This window comes from Podarcis pityusensis, assembly GCF_964106645.2.
Source record: "Podarcis pityusensis genome assembly, chromosome: 2".
NCBI lineage: Eukaryota > Metazoa > Chordata > Lepidosauria > Squamata > Lacertidae > Podarcis > Podarcis pityusensis.
The window spans coordinates 6,851,656-6,870,751 of NC_138029.1; the positions used below are offsets into that span (position 1 = coordinate 6,851,656).

The 19,096-nt window shown below is 46.4% G+C and overlaps 1 protein-coding gene across 1 annotated transcript; it reads left to right on the forward strand.

Moving 5' to 3' along the window:
* Positions 1-5,910: 5,910 nt before the first annotated feature.
* RND1 (Rho family GTPase 1) lies at positions 5,911-13,728 on the forward strand. The gene is made up of 5 exons (XM_080996054.1): positions 5,911-6,162; positions 6,835-6,922; positions 8,717-8,826; positions 11,470-11,604; positions 12,699-13,728. The coding sequence occupies exons 1-5, from the start codon at positions 6,043-6,045 to the stop codon at positions 12,942-12,944; spliced, it is 699 nt and encodes a 232-aa protein (XP_080852180.1). The 5' UTR covers positions 5,911-6,042; the 3' UTR covers positions 12,945-13,728.
* The last annotated feature ends 5,368 nt before the right edge of the window (positions 13,729-19,096 follow it).

Genomic DNA, 19,096 nt, shown 5'->3' on the forward strand with positions numbered 1-19,096 from the left:
TTCTCTTTCCCAACATCTTTTCCAGGGAGTCTTCTCTACTAACAGCAAAAACCACTAGGGAGGCAGCAGTTACAGCTTACCGGTCTCTGCTGCCACAGAAGGCACTGTGATTCTCCAACAGTTTGACTTCACGCCTGCAGATGCATTTCATTGTCTTTCAAGACTGTTGAATGCCAACAATTGTTGTTGTTCAATAACTGATAATAACTGAATAAGATTTTGTGAGACTGGGAAGCTGACCAGTCTCCTGTTGTATGTACAGGCCCAGGGAAACTGTGTGTTGGTACTTATGTGTTCTTTTTGACAGGGATGTTGAAAGCAAACTCTGTAAAGCTTCTCCTTCTCAGGACGGTGGGTGGGACCAGAAGATTTCTCCCCCTGCCATATATAAGGGAACTTTGTAGGAGAATATCTAGTTGATAGAATCTAGCTGCATTTTAAAGCCTAGGTAAATTATTGAGATCCTAGGCATACACCAAGACAGCTCTTTAAATTGGGTGACATTATTGTCAAATTACTCAGTTTAGTTAGTGAGTCTCCACAGCTCAGACAGTGAGCCACTTAAGCAAACATGAGTCCAGCAAACATGACACAAATTTGGATTCCTCTCTGCTGGAACAATGTAAAAACTATCTAAAATGCAACAAAGATTACCTCCATCTCACCGGAAAGACACTTGGTCAGTTCACAAGCATTAAGCAAGGTGAGAAGTTCACTCCAGCCAGTTCCAAACATCAGTGGCGTTGGGACCATTGACTAAAAAGTAGCAACCAAATGCCCACTATAGCCTTCAAAACTCAGCTTGGTTCAGTGACAGTTTGTGGACAAGTATAAGAAGGCAACATTCTTAGATCACTGCTGGGAATAGGATGAGTGTGATCCCCCTAGATTAGAGGCAGGATCCCATTCCGGGTCTTGGTCTTATTGTTTATCCCTGCCCATTCCTGGGCAGTTACATCATCATATTTACCCTGGAGCCATTTAAGACACAAACACATCTAAAACGGCATGTTTTGCTGAGCCAACTTGGTCCTTAGAAGTTGCAAGCTTGAAAACTATACGTCTCCCCCCCCCCCCTTCGGCAAATGTGTTCAAAGCAATGTGCCATCATCTGCCATGTTGTCATATTACACTTAATTATGTGTATGGTCCTCAGGACTGCTGCTGCTGCTGCTGGGGCTCATATCCTGTTTGCCATCCAAGCCCCACATGAGTTCCCAGTAAAGTCTGTTTGCTTCTCCTGTTATTAGAGCAATCTGCTTCTATCTCTGAGAGAAAGGTGACTTTCCCAATGGAAGCAAAGGCACAGAAAAAACTCAATATGGAGGCCAAATGGCCGAAATATTGGGAAATTCTGGATCAAGATGGAGACAGAATAAAATTGCAGAGCTTTGAAAAATTGAAAAATAAAGTGCGAGATTGGCTCCATTATTATCAAATAATGGAGGCATACAATTTGGACAAAAAAGTTGGTTTCCAGGTGGAAAAATCAAAATTAGAAACAGAATTGTTAGATTCAAAAATTAAGAATTTGTCAAAAATGTATAACTTGCTGTTGAAATGGAACACTCAGGATGAAACGGTGAAATCAGCCATGATTAAATGGGCACAAGATGTTGGACATAATATAATGATGGCTGACTGGGAACAGTTATGGACCACTGGTATGAAATTCACGGCATGTAATGCCTTAAGAGAAAATTTAATGAAAATGATTTATAGGTGGTACATGACACCAGTCAAGCTTGCAAAAATTTACCATTTGCCTGACAATAAATGTTGGAAATGTAACGAGACTGAAGGTACATTCTTTCACCTTTGGTGGACATGCCCAAGGATTAAGACATTCTGGGAGATGATTTATAACGAAATGAAAAAGGTATTTAAATATACCTTTCTGAAGAAACCAGAGGCTTTTCTCCTGGTCATAGTCGGCCAATTGGTGTCAAAGAAGCATAGAACTTTCTTTATGTATGCAACAACAGCAGCAAGGATACTCATCGCAAAATATTGGAAGACACAAGATTTACCCACCCGGGAAGAATGGCAGATGAAGTTGATGGACTATATGGAACTGGCGGAAATGACTGGCAGAATCCGAGACCAGGGAGAAGAGTCGGTGGAAGAAGACTGGAAAAAATTTAAAGACTATTTACAGAAATACTGTAAAATTAATGAATGTTAGAAAAATGTTGGAATGAAGTTATATGGCTATAGTAGAAATGTTATAAGGAATTAAATATAAATAGATTAATAGAGTATTAAAGGAAAAAATAAGGTTAGAATGAGTTAAGATAATTATAGGATAGGAAACAGAGGAAGATGGAAAGGAATTGCTGAAATAATTAACAGAAGTGGAATACAAAAAGCGAGGTGTGAGGAGGTCGTGGAAATAAGTGAATGAAAGATGGGATAATGAAATTGTTTGATTTATTTTATTGTTTTTGTTTTGTTTTGTTTTGTTAGTTTAATGTATTGCATTGTATTGTCTTTTTAGTGTTTAAATTTTTGGAAAAGTAATAAATATTATTTTTTTAAAAAAAGAGAAAGGTGACTTTCCAGGAGTGGAATTTGCCACGGGACGGATTGTTTGGAGGGGCAAAGAATCAGGGTTTGTTTGGGGGCGTTGCCTGAAAATTGTTGGTGTGACAACAGAGATGGCTCTGTTGGGCTAACATTACACACATGGCCATAATACAATGGCGCAGCTTGGCCCTTAATCACCAGGTCATCCAGAATTTCCTTGATAGTGAAGAGGGTTAGAATGTTAGTCTGTGTTTTCTCAGTCACTGACCCAAGGTCCAGTAAAGGTGTTTCAACTGCTTCACATACTGGCCCCCAAAACAAAAAAGGTTGGGACACTTAGTTATTTTAAAATACTGATCTGATTAACCATTCCTAGCCACAATCTGACCATCATTCACCAGTGACCATGAGTCTGACTCAGCATAGTTTTTCTCATGGTATATGCGCACTTGGGAACCCCAGATCCCCCAGTCCCTATTTTCCAGGGACGTCCCTGATTTAGAGAAGCCGTCCCAGTTTCTGATTTGATCCTGGAATGTCCTGCTTTTCCTTAGGATGTCCCTATTTTCACTGGAGAAATGTTGAAGGTATGGAGCTATCCAACCCCTGAGCTGTCTGAAGGCAATCTTGTATAGGAAAGCATTGTTGTTTATTTAATGTTGAATGTTTTATGATGTTTTTATATACGTTGCAAGCTCCCCAGAGTGCTGGAGCAACCAAATAAAATGTGTGGGGTATAAATAGTAAATGTTGCATTATGGAATGGGACATCCCTATCTTCACTGGAGAAATGTTGGAGGGTATGGAACCTAAAAATTGGTTGGATGTGGGATGAGGCACATCACTCAAACTATACCTTTATTTTTAACCAAAAGCAGGCATGGGGGACCACACTCCTGATCTGGATGAGTGCCTTTGCTATATACTGCAAACAGCACATTCAGCAACCAATCACCACCAGGAAGAGCAATTTTTGGTGGGAAAGTGGTGCTGGGACCAATTTGGATCAGGAGGTCAGCATCAGATTGGGCCCCACCCTCTATGACAGGAACAAGACTGGTAAAAAAAGAGAAAAGAATAATGTAACAAGTAGGTTAGCTTGCCACAGAAACTGGTATGCATTAACCAAAGCAGCAACAGGACAAGTCAGGACTTGATCTACTAATTTAGATCACGTATCAGTTTCGCTTTGTGTCTGCTGTTTCTATGTGTTTCCTACAGGGGGTGTTGTTTCCTTTTTTTTCTTAGAGCTGAAATGAAATTTTGTATAAATTTCTCAACATTTAGAGAAACGATAGAGAAAACTGAATGTCTTTCTCAAACTTATTTTATTGAACCTACAAAGATTCTTTCTCGTCTGAAATACAGACTCAGATATTGACAGATTATTATCTGGGAACATCTGGAGCAAAGGGGAGGACCAACCATGACTTTAAAAAAATGTTTTTCATTGAACTGTGGGTGATATTCAACTAAGTCATATTCAGAGTACACCCACTGGTGAATGGACTTAAGCCCACTGCTCTGATTATAGCCAGCACTGGATATTAGTGCCCTGTATAATTCTGGCGCTGTGGGTTAAATCACAGAGCCTAGGACTTGCCGATCAGAAGGTCGGCGGTTCAAATCCCCGTGACGGGGTGAGCTCCCGTTGCTCGGTCCCTGCTCCTGCCAACCTAGCAGTTCGAAAACACGTCAAAGTGCAAGTAGATAAATAGGTACCGCTCCGGCGGGAAGGGTGTTTCCATGCGCTGCTCTGGTTCACCAGAAGCGGCTTAGTCATGCTGACCACATGACCCGGAAGCTGTACGCCGGCTCCCTCAGCTAGTAAAGCAAGATGAGCGCCGCAACCCCAGAGTCAGCCACGACTGGACCTAATGGTCAGAGGTCCCTTTACCTTTACCTTATAATTCTATCATTGAGGTGAGAGCAAACAGACTCACACATGCAGACTCACCAAGTATCTCAAAGCACATATCTCAAAGACTGTACTTGAGGCTTACATGTAAAAAATGAAAATACAAATGCAGACGTTGAGATTTCTAGATTTAGGGGTGGTTTTGAAAGAAGAAAAAGAAACAAAACATACAAAACAGTACTCAAGACAATACCTCCCAGGAAAAGATGTACATTGACAAAAGTGTGATTTGTTGTTGTACAAAGCAAGGCAAATCATCAAAGCGTTCTTGACGGAGCAGGTTACAATATTGTGGGGAAACGCCTGGCATTAAGATATCCATTCCTTCCCCATCACCTTCCTTTTCCTTCCCTTCTCATCCCACCTAATCAAATTAAATCAAGCCCAAGCCTTCTGTATGTCTGGGTTGGTGTTTGCTCTGCCTCTGCCTCATCGACATACAGAATAAACCTATACCATAAACATGTTTTGTGTTCCCAGTTCCTTTACCTGCAACATACAAAACAAGTATGTTTTCCAGCCAGCAAAACAGCCAGGCCCTCTGAAAACTACCAACCAGCTGATTCTGCGTCTGCCTCTTTCTATTGTTGAGCTATTTTTAACCTGGAAGCCGGCAGCAAATGAATTATTAACTTGCTATAAAAAAACCCAGGCCCGAATTAGGACAGATTTCGGGATCTGTGTAAATGAATTCAAAGTTGAGCATTTGAATGAGACTTGTTTGGGGAGCAAGAATATTTGGCAGGATGTTGTCCATTTCCTCCTACGTGTGACACTGAAACAAAACAAAAAAAAACATGGTTTGGTCATTAAACCAACACACTTAGTCACTGGTTGATTAAAAAAAAAATCCTGACAACTCCTAGGACAGCTCAGTCAATAGAGCAGGAGGCTCTGAATCTCAGAATCGTGGGTTTGAGCCCCGCGGTGGGCAAAAAGATTCCTGCTTTGCAGGACTAGATGACCCTTGTAGTTCCTTCCAACTCTACAATTCTATGATTCCAACTCTCTTTCCAAAACCTAACCTTTAAGCCTGCTCCAGCTCTAGCCACATGAAAAAGCAAACACCAAGGACCCCCTTTAAATGATTTACACTTAGAACCATAGAACCTCTAGACCTGGAAGGGAACCTCAGAGGCATCTAGTCCAACCCCCTGTAATGCAGGGATCTCAGCTTGGTTTGCCCCACGGTGCCTTGAACGCTCTTCTTTTGCCGTAAGCCCCCGCTCCCCCAATTGTACCCTGAGCCCGAAAGGTGAGAAATCCTTCCAGGCCCCGGGATGTATCTTTAACCTGAGGAGGAAGGAGGGAAAGAAACTCTGACTCAGCCACCTTGGTCTCTATCACTGGCCACCAGGTTGGAGCCCAGCCTCTCCTGGTTGGCTGCGCGGAGTCCCGCCTCCGCTGGCCATTGGCGTCTCCTATCATCTATAAAGGCAGCCTCCCCCGCTCCGCCGAGCTTAGTTAGAGTCCTGCAGCCGGGGAGGGAGCGAGCGAGTGCGCGCCAGCAGCCGGGAGTCGCGCAAGGATTTTCTCCGTTCCCTTTTGCGCTGCAGAGACGTTGGCCGGTGCGCCCCGCTTCGCCCCTCGACGCCGTCATGAGGGAGAGGAGAGCGCCTCAGCCGGTGGTGGCCCGCTGCAAGCTGGTTCTCGTCGGGGATGTGCACTGCGGGAAGACTGCCATGTTGCAAGTGTTGGCCAAGGACTGCTACCCGGAGGTAAGTGGACCAGCCGGGATCGGGGCCTCCGCTTGCAGGAGGCGTCGGGGGTCGGGCCTGGGGCTGGCCTGGATCGTCGGGGTGGAGACGTTGCATCGCCCCTTCTTTATTTGGCCCGCGCCTTGCTTTTCACTTTGGGGAAGCTCCGACGCAGCGGGCCCCGATCCGGCGGAGACCGACTTAGCTTCGACGGCGTGACGGCGTCCCGCGCCTCCAGGGACTACGATGCGACGTTGCCTCCACGGCTTTCCAGGCCCTCTTCTGCCTTGGGCACCGATTCTCTTTTCTGTGGAGCTGAGCGCTGGAGAGGGCTTGCTGTTTCGGAAGGGACGCGCGCGTTGCTGTCGTATCTCATCTGCTCGCACAGCAGGCAATATGGCCTCGGCGCCCCCCCCCCCTTCTGTGAAATGGGCTTGATGCACATAGCTGCGCACTAACCGGCTTCTGCCCATCGGCGTCTGATGATGCGTGGATGGGGTGTCCGGACACCCACAACGTCGGGTGCTGACCCCACCGCTGTTGGTACTTGAAGGTACTGACCTCTCTGCCCTCCAGATCCTTGGATATCGGTAACGTTCTCCTGGCAGAGCTTGACACTGTAGCTGACAGTTCTTCCACCCCCACCCAAAAAGTTATAGCTAATGCCTTTGTGTATCTTGTCTCCATTGCTAGACATACGTGCCCACGGTTTTTGAGAACTATACGGCGTGCCTGGAGACGGAGGAGCAACGGGTGGAGCTCAGTCTGTGGGACACATCTGGTGAGGCTCCCTTTCCCCTTCTGGACTGTGCCCCACTGCTAAGGACCAAGCTACACCCCTCGGCGATGCTGCAGTCAAGCAGCCTTTCTAGAGGGGGTAACTTGTGGCAATAATAAGAATAATTCAACTTGTATACCACCCTTTTAATAAGATCCCTGAAAGGTGAACAATACAAGTGAATCAGTTCTGAGAACAGATGTAGATGAGGAAGTGAGGATTTCTCAAGGGCTCAGTGTGGGGTGAGGCGTGGGGAGCATCCTGTCTAGTCGATGTTTCTGTCTCTTGGTCTACTTTAGCTTTGGGTATGGGAGAATACAGTGATAATAATAGTGGGTGTGGATTAAATTCTGTTCTACCCACCTAGATCTAAGGGAAGGATCTTGCTAGCCTGAGTAAATGGCTTTGAATCATGTGTGTGTTAGTTAGAAGGGGTGGGGGGTGGGGTTCTTCATAATTCAGAGCTTTGGGGGTGGGGAGAACGTGTTATGCACTGCAGTCCTGAGCTGAAAAAAGGGGACATCTAGCATTGGTATGCAGAGCTAATGGCTCCTGCAAAGGAGGGAGGAGTAGGTGAGGCAAAGACTTTAGACCATCTTAGGGTTGGAATCCTGGCCAAAAAAGAACCAAGACCCCATGTTTAGGGGCTGCTGCCCTAAAAAGCAACTTGTTTGTGTGTGTGCACAGCTGGACAGCTGTGTGCAATATCTTAAATCTGCCCTTCTAGCTGTTAGAATGAGAGACTCCAGTCCCTCAGGGCTGAAGTAAAAATGCAGTAATCCTCTTTCCTGCCACCCCCATTCGGCTCCCCCAAGACTCCCGTTTGTTCCCACATCTTCTGCAAGATGTGGAAGCTGCTGAAAGGTCTGTGATCTTCCAGCTTTGCCTATTATTTCATCCCCCCCTCCTGTGGAATGCAGAGGGGAGGAGATTTGTCCATTGTGTGCATGTTAAGGAGGAGGGATTCCAGGGCAGAGGGGGCTTGGTGTGGACTTTGGTCGTGAAATTGGGAGGAAATGGACACTAACAATAAGGGGCTCTCAAAGGGTATTGTGTGCGCGCGTGGAGAGGGGTGTAGTGGAGTTGCCCTAGCAACCAGGGATGGGGAATGGCTGCAGCATCCCCTCTTTTGAAGGGGGCTGGAGGTGGTGGGGGTCCCTGGCTACTCGGATCCCCCTTGTTGCCATGGTGATTGTGCTGGTGCAGGGAGCCAGGGGCTGCTTGCTATTCTGGGCACGCAGCGTCTGGGCTGCAGAAGCATTTTGGATGCTGCTGCTGCTGCTTCGAAGAGGGGGGGTGCTGTGTGATCCTATTCCTCTTCTTCCACCCCTTTGCGTCTACGCAGCAGTTCCCCACCCCCACCTCCAGTTCTTGCATCCGTAACATCCCTTACACATATGCAACCTTTTTTTTATCTATTCTCGCTGATGAGCGGGTTGCTAAGCAACCCGTTCCTCCCTGTATGTTGCATCCCCCCCCCCCCCAAAAAAAATCCCTGGGAAAAACGGGAGCCCTGCACCCCCCCCCCTCCTGCCCTCAATACTGCTTGTGCAGAAGGGTAGTGGAGAGATGGCCTTGGTTATATAAACCCTGGTGAAGCTATTCCTTGAGAAGGCTGAATATTAAAATGGGTGTGAGTGAGCATGCAGGGCCCTGCAATGTGGAGGGGAGGGTGGGTGGGTTCTTTTTACTTGCACCTAAAAGGCTTATTCGAATCGGATGCTGCTTACTGGCTTTGATTTGGTGGCAGTGGGAGAGAGTGTCCTGAGCTGGTTCATGACCTTCCTCTCTGCACAGGATCCCCATACTATGACAATGTGCGCCCCCTGTGCTACAGCGACTCAGATGCGGTCCTGCTCTGCTTTGATGTCAGCCGCCCTGAGACCATGGACAGTGCACTGAAGAAGGTGAGAGAGATGTGTGCTCCTCCCCACTCCCTGCCTCCCCTTACTATAAGGCCTGAGGGTCGGATTGGGGGTACCTGCTGGCACGGAGTTTAATGCTCCACAAGCCAGACTTACATGCCTCCTGGGAAGAGAGGCATCCTTAAGGGGGTCATTGGTCCCTGACCTACATGGGAAGCATCCATGCTTCCTCTCAGATCTTGTGAAATCCATGAGCATCCAGGCATAGTTATACGGGGGGGGGCCTCTAATGCAGGTCCCCCAGTGTAGATTCATAGAACTGTAGATTTGGAAGGGATGATGAGGGCAGGGCCTTGCAGAGTCAGGCAGAGGTCCAGGCCAGGTAGATAATGTGCCCCCCCTTTTTTTACCCTGGGGATAACTGAAGTCTTATAAATAAGTAAGTATATAAATAATTTTCACAAAAGTTATGCTGACAAATAATTTTATTTCAAGGCTTGAACCATATCTGCATATAAAGACAAAATGGAAAATATAAATATACAATAGTGACTATGCTGACCAAAGCCCCCTTTGGAATCGGAGGCCCGGGCCAAGTGGCCCATATGTCCCCCCTCTGTCTGGGCCTGCATGGGGGTCATCTAGCCCAACCCCCTGCAATGCAGGAATCTTTTTGCCCAGTTTGGTCTCGAACCCATAACCCCGAGATTAAGAGCCTTATGCTCTACCAGCTGAGCTATCCCAGCTGTACTTGTATCCAGATCTCGGAGACCCTTTAGTCAAAGTATGGTGCACGGGGGGAATTGGCTCCATGTTAATATTTCTTCCATTTTAACTTTACATGCATATATATACAATACTGAGAGCTATTTAGGCCTGGGCATACACAAGCACAGTATAAACGAGGTGCCCAACTTTATTATGGAGTCTGCCCATTCCGCAAAACTCATCCCTGTGTTTCCTCCCACCTCTCCCCAACCACTGTTTGAAGAAGAATGGCCTTCAAGACTACAGATGGTCTTGGAGATCCAGGTTGTCTGGGAGAATTATGGGGCAATATTTTGAAAGGCCATAAAACACAGCATGAGAGGCTGCCTTGCCCAGTGTTGTCTATTTTGACTTGGCATCTGCTCTCAAGCCCTACCTAGGGCTGCCGTGGATTGAACCTGGAACCTTCTGCATGCAAAGCAGGACTGCTGAGCCCAGGACCCTGCCTAATATCCTGTGTCCCCAGAGTTGAAAGTGACTTGCCACATCATCTAGTTATTCTCTCCTTTCAGCCACCTAAACAAATGCATTTCTGCCTCTCCTTAAAGGCCTCCAGCACCCACAATTTCTACATGCCATACGGACAATTGCAAATGGATAGCGCTGCTGTTCCCCCTACTTAACTTTTCCTCCCTGGTCTTCAATAAATACTCCAGCAAGGTATCCCTAAAGTCCTGGTCTCTATCAGCCTAACATATAAAAAAACAGTTCTTAGTTTCCAACTTGAGTTTCTTGCCACTTTGAGCCGTTATATTTAGAAACGTCTCTGTTCACGATCCTTTCATGTTTGTACATACTTGCTGCTTTAAATCTATGTGCAGAGTATTCTAAGCTGGCACTCCTTGTATAGTAAGGCAGTCAATGAGTCCTGTAGTTGAGTCCCATTACTTGTGAGCCATATGACACAAATTCATTGGTAGCATCTAATGGATTCTTAAAAGCACAAATCCAGAGAAGTCAATTGCTAAAGGAGTATAGGATGGCTATTAAGGGGGAAATGTGCGCTGATCCACTTGTTCAGGAAGCTGCAGAGTATACGCTGCCTGACAGCTAATCCCAAAGTTCGTGTTACTTTCTTCTGTTAGAAATTGCATTTTTTTCATAGCCTATCCTGCTCAAGGAAAGAGAGGAGGTCTTTAAAGTCTTTTGAAAGAGATTTGGCCTAAGATATGACTATATTAATAACACCAAACCAACTGATCTATAAAGGATATTATCCTTCAGTTTCTTTTCTGGTAATTAAAATCTGCCTTTAACTATTTAGGACTGTGATCCTGGATTTTTAGGTTCTGGGGCTGCTTCTCTATTCTTATTTCCACAAATGCTCTGTAATTCTTGTCATGCATAACTGTTGGATGGTGAGGGGGCTATAGAGATTGCTTCCAGGTGTGCCCAGTCTATGGGAGTGAGAGAGAAAGAGAACACACGTTTGAATTTTCACACAGAACTCTTGACACTGTTTTTTAAAATCCCATGCCCACTGCAGAAATTAAGCAATGGCAACACCATGTTAGACTTCTCCCAGTTAGCAAAACAGCTTGTTAAGTGAGCCCCAGAGGACGGGACAGCTTGCGTCATGGTGATGTGGCAATATCTCTACCTGGGACACGTTTTGAGTCTTGGAATGCTGGAGGGTTCAATTCCTCTTTGGTATTGAGCCAACGTGGTGTAGTGGTTAAGAGTGGTGGCCTTGTAATCTGGTGAACCGGGTTCGCTTCCCCGCTCCTCCACATGCAGCTGCTGGGTGACCTTGGGCTAGTCACACTTCTCTGGAGTCTCTCAGCCTTACTCACCTCACAGAGTGTTTGTTGTGGAGGGAGGAAGGGAAAAGGAGAATGTTAGCCGCTTTGAGACTCCTTTGGGTAGTGATAAAGTGGGATATCAAATCCAAACTCCTCCTCTTCTATGTTTATCTAGTGGAAGACAGAAATCCTGGACTACTGTCCTAGCACCCGTGTGTTGCTGATTGGCTGCAAGATAGACCTGCGCACCGACCTCAGCACCTTGATGGAACTGTCCCACCAAAAGCAAGCCCCTGTCTCTTATGAACAGGTAAGGTCTGCACCTACACACCCACCCCAGTATGAATCCCTTCCTTGAGCAGTAGATGTCTTCTTCTTTTTTAGTCTTCTGTGCTTAGGGTTTTACTTACACCTGTAGATATGATGGCACACATGATTAAATTCAAGCTCAAATTCCTTCCTCAAGTCATTGGGTTTTTTTTGTTTTAAGTTATCCCTCAAGGAATTTGAGCTTGAATGTGCTTCCTTGCAAACTGAAATTAGCTTTGTATACAACTTAAAAAGGCATTCTGAACATACCCTCACAAAAGGATTCCAACTAAGAATGATATTTTCAATCTATAGATAAGTATAGATATATATCTATGCAGTCTTAGAAGTCCTAGGTTGGGTAGAATAACACTCCAATTGCATATACCAACTACAAACATTTCTTTAAAATCCACTGGGTATATAAACTGCAAGCTTCTCTGCAAAGGCTTACTCCAACTATAATAAAGTGGCCTTGCTGAAATACAAATACGCTGAGGAATTTGAAATTTAATAGAACTTTGATATCTTGAATGTTGGGAGTATGGTCCTTTTGTTGGAACTGTCTTGGGAGGAACAAGCCACCGTAGGAACATCCCTCCTTGAGATGGATATTGGCAGCTTCATGGCACCTGGGCTGTGGTTTGGCTATAGGACTGTTTCAAATCCAATGCTCAAGTGCGATGCATTTCAGAATGCTACATTCTGGCATCTGCATCTTGGCTTTACTGTTCGTGGTTTGTTTTGGGGAAAGCAAACCACAATCCTAGTTTCAAATGACAATCCGGACTCTGGCTTGTTTCCCAGTGGGGCAGGAGTGTGGAGTGAGAACTTTTCATCAACATGCGCCAGTGCGCTGCATGTTCATAGCAAACCACAGTGCTCCATCTAACTATGGCTTAATAATTTTATTTAGCACAGTTCTGTGCCACCCTTCATTGCAGGACAGTTTGCAGTATAAAAACACAAAAATATATAGCAAACAAAAACAATGATGTGCCAACCATCTCAACATGTGTGTCCTAATTTGGAGCACTAGCTCTGCTCCTTGGCTTGGGTCCTCATGCCCTCCTCTTTTTTTCTTTCCCTTTTCAGGGTTGCGCAGTGGCCAAGCAGCTAGGAGCAGAAACCTACCTGGAGTGTTCAGCCTTCACATCGGAGAAAAGCATCCACAGCATCTTCCGGACAGCAGCGTCCATCTGCCTGAGCAAGCCTGGCCCCCAGCCCCCCAAGAGCCCAGCCCGAAGTTTCCCCAAGAGACTCCTCCGCTTTCCCAGCCGATCTGAGCTCATCTCTTCCACTTTCAAGAAGGAGAAAGCAAAAAGCTGCTCTGTCATGTGAAGGGGCCGCCTACTTCCGGGGAGCAGGGGGTGGCGGTGGCAGTGGAACCATTGCGGACACTGGGCCCTCCAGCTGGCCCTTCTGGGGTGGGGAAGGGAGAGGGCTGCCTGGCTCCCAGGGGCCAGGCCTGGAGACTCCAGAAGGATCCCATTCCCAACTCCCTCGCCGGCTTGAGCAAGCCTGCCACCCCTTCCGCATTGCAATGCTTCCCTCCATGCAGCTGCAGTGTGCGCTTCTTCCAGATAGACGTGAAGCGGGGAGGGGGAGTTTGGCTGGACTGCAAAGGTGAAGGCTGGCCCAAGACCAACTGCTCCGGAAAGCCTTGGGCCTTGGCATAGCAACATCGTGGACAGCAGTGGCTCTGGTGGTCGTTCCACATAGATTTGGAAGGTTCTAAAGAATCGCCCCCTTTCTGATGCACAGTTAATATCTTTGTTTGGCCCTGATCACCTCTTCCCATCAGCTGCTTGTCTCCATTGCCTGTGTGAAGCAGGCCGAGTGCAGATCACTTCTCCCTTCTCTCCCCCCCCCAAAGCCTGCCGAATATTGTGTCCTTCCTTTTACCCTCCTCCCTCTAGCAGAGAGGTGTCCGGGTACCCTCTCCTTCGCCTCTGCAATTGCGGGTGGAGGGGGGTGGAGGGCAGGACGAGGGAGTGGTTGTTTTATAGACATTGTCTCTTTGTGTATGGGAAGGAAAGGAAATGGGGCAAATCTGTTAAATGTTCAGTGTTATTAAAAGAAAAAACTTATTTATTAATGAAAATATAATGCAGATTAACATCCACATTTGAGGGGTTTCTTATTTGTTAGTATCATTCTTGGATTTTCCTGGTCATGGAGGAAACTGGGAGAGATTGACTTGCAGATACCAAGTCCAAACCAAAGTGAGCCTTTTATGGAATCCTTTTCCTCATTGACATGTCTTATGGTGCCTCTGTCCATTGCAATAGATTCTGGGGCATGTTCTCAAGTGAGCAGTTAGTTGGCCAAATCTGCCTCATTGGTGCTATGCTTCAGTGCACTCTAGAACATACCCAATGCTCTGTGACAATGTGTGTTTCAGGAATAGCTTATTTCTAGGACAGGTTGTCTGCTGCTACAGATCTTCTGATTAGGGAATGATACAGTTCCTGTAGCAGTTTTGATTCTCTGCCAGTACAATGGTCAAGTCCCCAAACAATTTCTTCATACCAAAGCCTAGCAGTACTTCTAGAGTGGAGGGGAATACAATGAATACAGCTAGAATAATATTGATTGAGGGGCATACCTTTTGCAATCACTCTAGCTAAAGTTAATGTAAGATGATGCAAGCACTATCCAATTAAGCTGGGATGCTAGAGGTCGTGGCTCCCTTTTAAGCATCAACTATGGAAGCGCACTCCAGTACAAAGTGGTTGCAGGTAACAATCATGTTAAATTGTATATAGCCTCCCTTCTTAGTAGTTATCTAAGCCCTCACCTGGTTGTGTTCCACAGTTAACCCGCACTACAAGAAGCCTTAGTTTGAGCTGGGCTGGAATTCTACATCCTTTCACCATGTCTAAATTTGGCTAGAGGAATATAGTATGGAAGTTTTAATCCTGTAGTTTCAAGTGGAATGGAGTGCTTTGAGTAAGAGAAGCTTCTCACACGAGGCTGTCTGTACTCTTCTCTTTACCCAAAAGAGCTCATTGAGGCCTCATGACTACCTGACCCCTGCTGCTGGAAGTTAACTTGAGAATGTCTGAGGCCAGCTATTCTGCAGTCAGTGGCACACCTATATAAGTTGTGATCTTGCTGTTACTGCCTGGGTGTGCTTGTGTTGCAACTGCAGCTGTTGGGGAAATGGGCAGGAGCCCTACCAGAGTCTCCTGAATCCCAGCTTTCCTCAAAAGGATTGAAGAGTCCTAGCCCTCCTTATGATGCCCTACCCAATGTTTGTTAAAAGGGCTCTGTATATCTACAATTAGAGTACCTGAACAAGAGAGTACATTTGAATAGCTTGACACTTGCAGAGTTGTTTTTCACTTGTTGATCATTATTTGCTTAGTTTTTACATGTTTTATCCTGTTTAGAGCAAACCTTAAGCATTTTGCTTTCCAAGTGGTTGGTTCATGAATATCCTGTAGCAACCTAATTCTGTTACAGGGATAAAAATTATTGAAATCCAAAGCCCTAAGTAATCCCTTGGGTAGACCTGGCAGAGATCCTTCCTTCTGAGAGAGAGAGAAATGGTGGCAGAAGGGAGGATAGACACCCCACTCCAGCTCTCTTGGCCCGGGGTTCTTCCACATATCTTAGTTTTACTATGCAAGGCTGTAGCCAGGCAGGATCTCATGCTGTGCTGGACTTTACCCTCTCAGTAAATAGAGGCCTACTATCACATCCGGCATACTAATTCTCTCTTAGTTGCAACAGCGATACTGCAGGAGTGAACTATGTCATAGGAAAGAGGAGTCACAGCTTCCACAGGTGTCCCCTTTCTTAGCTGCTGAGGTGAAAGGTCCCTGGTTTTCATTTTTGCTTTTAACAGTAATTATGGTTTTTGGTTCAACTGAAAGGACCAGCTAGTCGGTAATGGGAAAGATTCTGACCACAGTGAGTCACTGTTGGTTTGAACAGACAATGCTCAGAATGCTGGACTAGCTAGGCCTTGGGACTGATCCAGCAGGATGAGAAAACAGGCTGACCTGGGGTAGGGCAAAGTTAGCTAGACCACCACAAGTGTGTACTCAGAAGCTCAGGCTTCAACAACTGAACCTCATCCCATAAAACAGCATTCTGGAAGCCTCCCTATGCCCTGTCCCAACCATGGCATCAAGCTCTGAGTTGAGTGACTTCCTCTCGCACTGCGCTGCAATCCATCATGGCAGGCCTCCCAAGATTCTGATATCCCTGCCTGTTCCGCTGGATGGCACTATGTAATGTGGATGTAATGGAATAAGTTTTATACGCTGTCATCACTGCCATACATTAGACTATAAGCTTTAAGCTGTGTTCTGTCAACTTCACTACAGGACCTGCACCACCTGTCATCCAACTGTCATACTTATTTCATTGACCACAGAAAATGAGGGAGCCAGCTGGGCTCCACAGTGATAAAGGGATTTAGGAGCAACTGTGTAGATGATGCCTCTCCATCTTGCAATTCTGCAACAAAATTAGGGCCTTGACAGGTGTGTCAAGTCATGTCAACTGGAATCTCAGAAATGTAGAGTTGGAAGGAGTCTCAAGGGTCATCTAGTCCAACCCCCTGCAATGAAGGAATCTCAGCTAAAGCATCCAAGACTGATGGTCATCCAGCCTCTGTTTAAAAACCTCCAATAAAGGAGGGTCCACCACCTTCCAAGGAAGACCATTCCACTGTCAAACAGCTTTTGCTGTCACAAAGTTCTTTCTGGTATTTAGTCAGAATCTTTTTTTGTGTGTAACTTTAATCCATTGGTTTGGGTCCTACCCTCCAGAGAAGGGGAAACAAGTTTGCTCCAGCTTCCATGTGACAGCACTTTAGATATTTGAAAATGGCTATCATCTCTTAGTCTTCTCTACCGGGCTAAACAGCCCCAGCTCCCTCAACCATTCCTCATAAGACTTTGTTTCCAAATCCCTTATCATCTTGGTTACCCTCCTTTGCACATGTTTCAGCTTGTCAATAATCTTAAAACTGCCCGGAACTGGACACAGCACTCCAGGTGTGGTCTGACCAAGGCAGAATAGAGCAGTACTATTGCTTCCATTGAACACGCCCATCCCAAGCATTCAGGAATATTAAATGGTCCCCCTAACACCACAAGATGGAATAACAGCCACTGCAAATCCAAATCTCACCAGGAAGTGATATATACATAATGGTGGGGTGACCTGTAGTCCTCACTTATTACCAGATCATTCCCAGCTCCTCCTCCAGTAGCATCTCTAGAGATGTATAGGCCTGGTGGGGGGAGAATCTTAGGAAAAAATGTGGAATCCCCCCTCCCAGGCCTTCACATCTCTAACCACCACCAAGACTACCTGCATCAGCTCAGGAAGGAAGGCTGTTGAGCAGCAGAGCAGGCTTTACACCAACCAGATCCCTGTTCAGTCTCTGATCCATTGTCAATAAAATACATCCAATTCCAGCTTCCAGACACATTTCTTCCTACTGTAGTTAGAATTCCTATGAATGATGGCAACCTGCACCCAGTGATGGGCTTTGGGCTCTCAAATTTATGCTAAAATTGGTGCCCTCCCACCTCTCTTGTGCTCTGTTCTACAGCATTGTTGTGGTACACTGGTCACACTACCCTAAAACTGCCTCTGCACCCCCAGTGTTGGTGCTGCTTCAAGTATCGGGACAGAGGGAGGGTGAGCAAACTGGGTCAGATCAAGCCTGCCCAGCCCATCCACACAGGTGATACATGCCAGGTGAGCCACCTCATCTACAGTCAAACTGGAGGTGAGAGTTGTTTGCATTTTGGACTGACTTGGCTTCTAACAACAGCAGGTGAGAGATGGCAGGTTGGCATGCCATCCCAAATCTTGTCAGGTGAGGAATGGCCCTGAAGAGGCAACCGCCTTAATACATTGGATACTCCTGCCCTTCACTGGCCATCTGCCATCCCCCAGCGCCATAACACCCTGTGCCTCTTAGAGGCCCTCAAGTTCTCCCTCCACTCAGACACAACCTCCACAAGCCAAAATGCTTTCTAATACCAGTCCTTCAACTAGCTGAGAAGCCAGCAAACCTCCAAGAATGAAATTAATTGTGGTGGCACACAAGAGTTTGTGGTGCACCATGTTTTTATTGCTGTTTTTTTGCTCTGCTTTATGATGACAGGCACCTTGTGAATCCTTAATATGGGGAAAATATGGGAAAACTTCCAATAAACAAAAAATAAAATAAATTTGAACCCGCCGGTGCCCATAACTTTGATACAGGCTGGGTGCGCCCTCTAATGCCTGCTGCACCAACCTGCAGCTACAAATCAACTGGAACTCACAACCAAAGGTGGCACCTTGGGTTGGCTGGCTATTTAAAACCTTTTAACCTATCATTCCGTATAGTGAAAACTATAAAGGTCTGTATAGCTAAAGCTATGGTTTTCCCAGTAGTGATGTATGGAAGTGAGAGCTGGACCATAAAGAAGGCTGATCGCCGAAGAATTGATGCTTTTGAATTCTGGTGCTGGAGGAGACTCTTGAGAGTCCCATGGACTGCAAGAAGATCAAACCTATCCATTCTGAAGGAAATCAGCCCTGAGTGCTCACTGGAAGGACAGATCCTGAAGCTGCGGCTCCAATACTTTGGCCACCTCACGAGAAGAGAAGACTCCCTGGAAAAGACCCTGATGTTGGGAAAGATGGAGGGCAGAAGGAGAAGGGGATGACAGAGGACGAGATGGTTGGACAGTGTTCTCGAAGCTACCAGCATGAGTTTGACCAAATTGCGGGAGGCAGAAGGGGGCGACAGAGGACAAGATGGTTGGACAGTGTTCTCGAAGCTACCAGCATGAGTTTGACCAAACTGCGGGAGGCAGTGGAAGACAGGAGGGCCTGGCATGCTCTGGTCCATGGGGTCACGAAGAGTCGGACATGACTAAACGACTAAATAACAACAACCTATCATTCAAGTCAATTTCAGACATAATTACGAATTCACAATAAAAATCAAACCAGCAAGTAGTCAAAGTGGTGATTCAGGTTTGTTTGTCTTTTGCACTGGCTGGTGGGGGGTGTTTTTTGGTGGTAGTTATGGTTTTGCGGGGGAGGAGGCAGGGTTGGCCCCATTTTGGCACCTGGGAGAACCACAAAAGGAAAGCCCTTCCTTCCCACCAGGGGAAAAGGGGTGAGCGAAGATCCGCATCAGGAACAACGGTGTGAACGCAGGGCGGCGGTGCCTTTGCGGGGGGCCGCTCCAGCAAGTTCCTTCGCAATAAACCCGTCTCCATCCCCTCGTATGAAAGCACGTCTGCCCGAAGGCCCACGGAGCCAGCAAAACAACATTTCCCAGTAGCCCCCATGGGGGAAGGCGGCGTTAATCTTCCGTCAAGGCGCCGAAACGCCCTCTGGGAAATGTAGTTTTCTTACTTACGTTCCGTTTAGAACGCACAGGCTGCGTACCCCGAGAAGCTTATTTGCCGGGCGAACAGAGCGCCTTCCGAGTGTGGTGCATGCTGGGATTTTTTTTCTTTTTG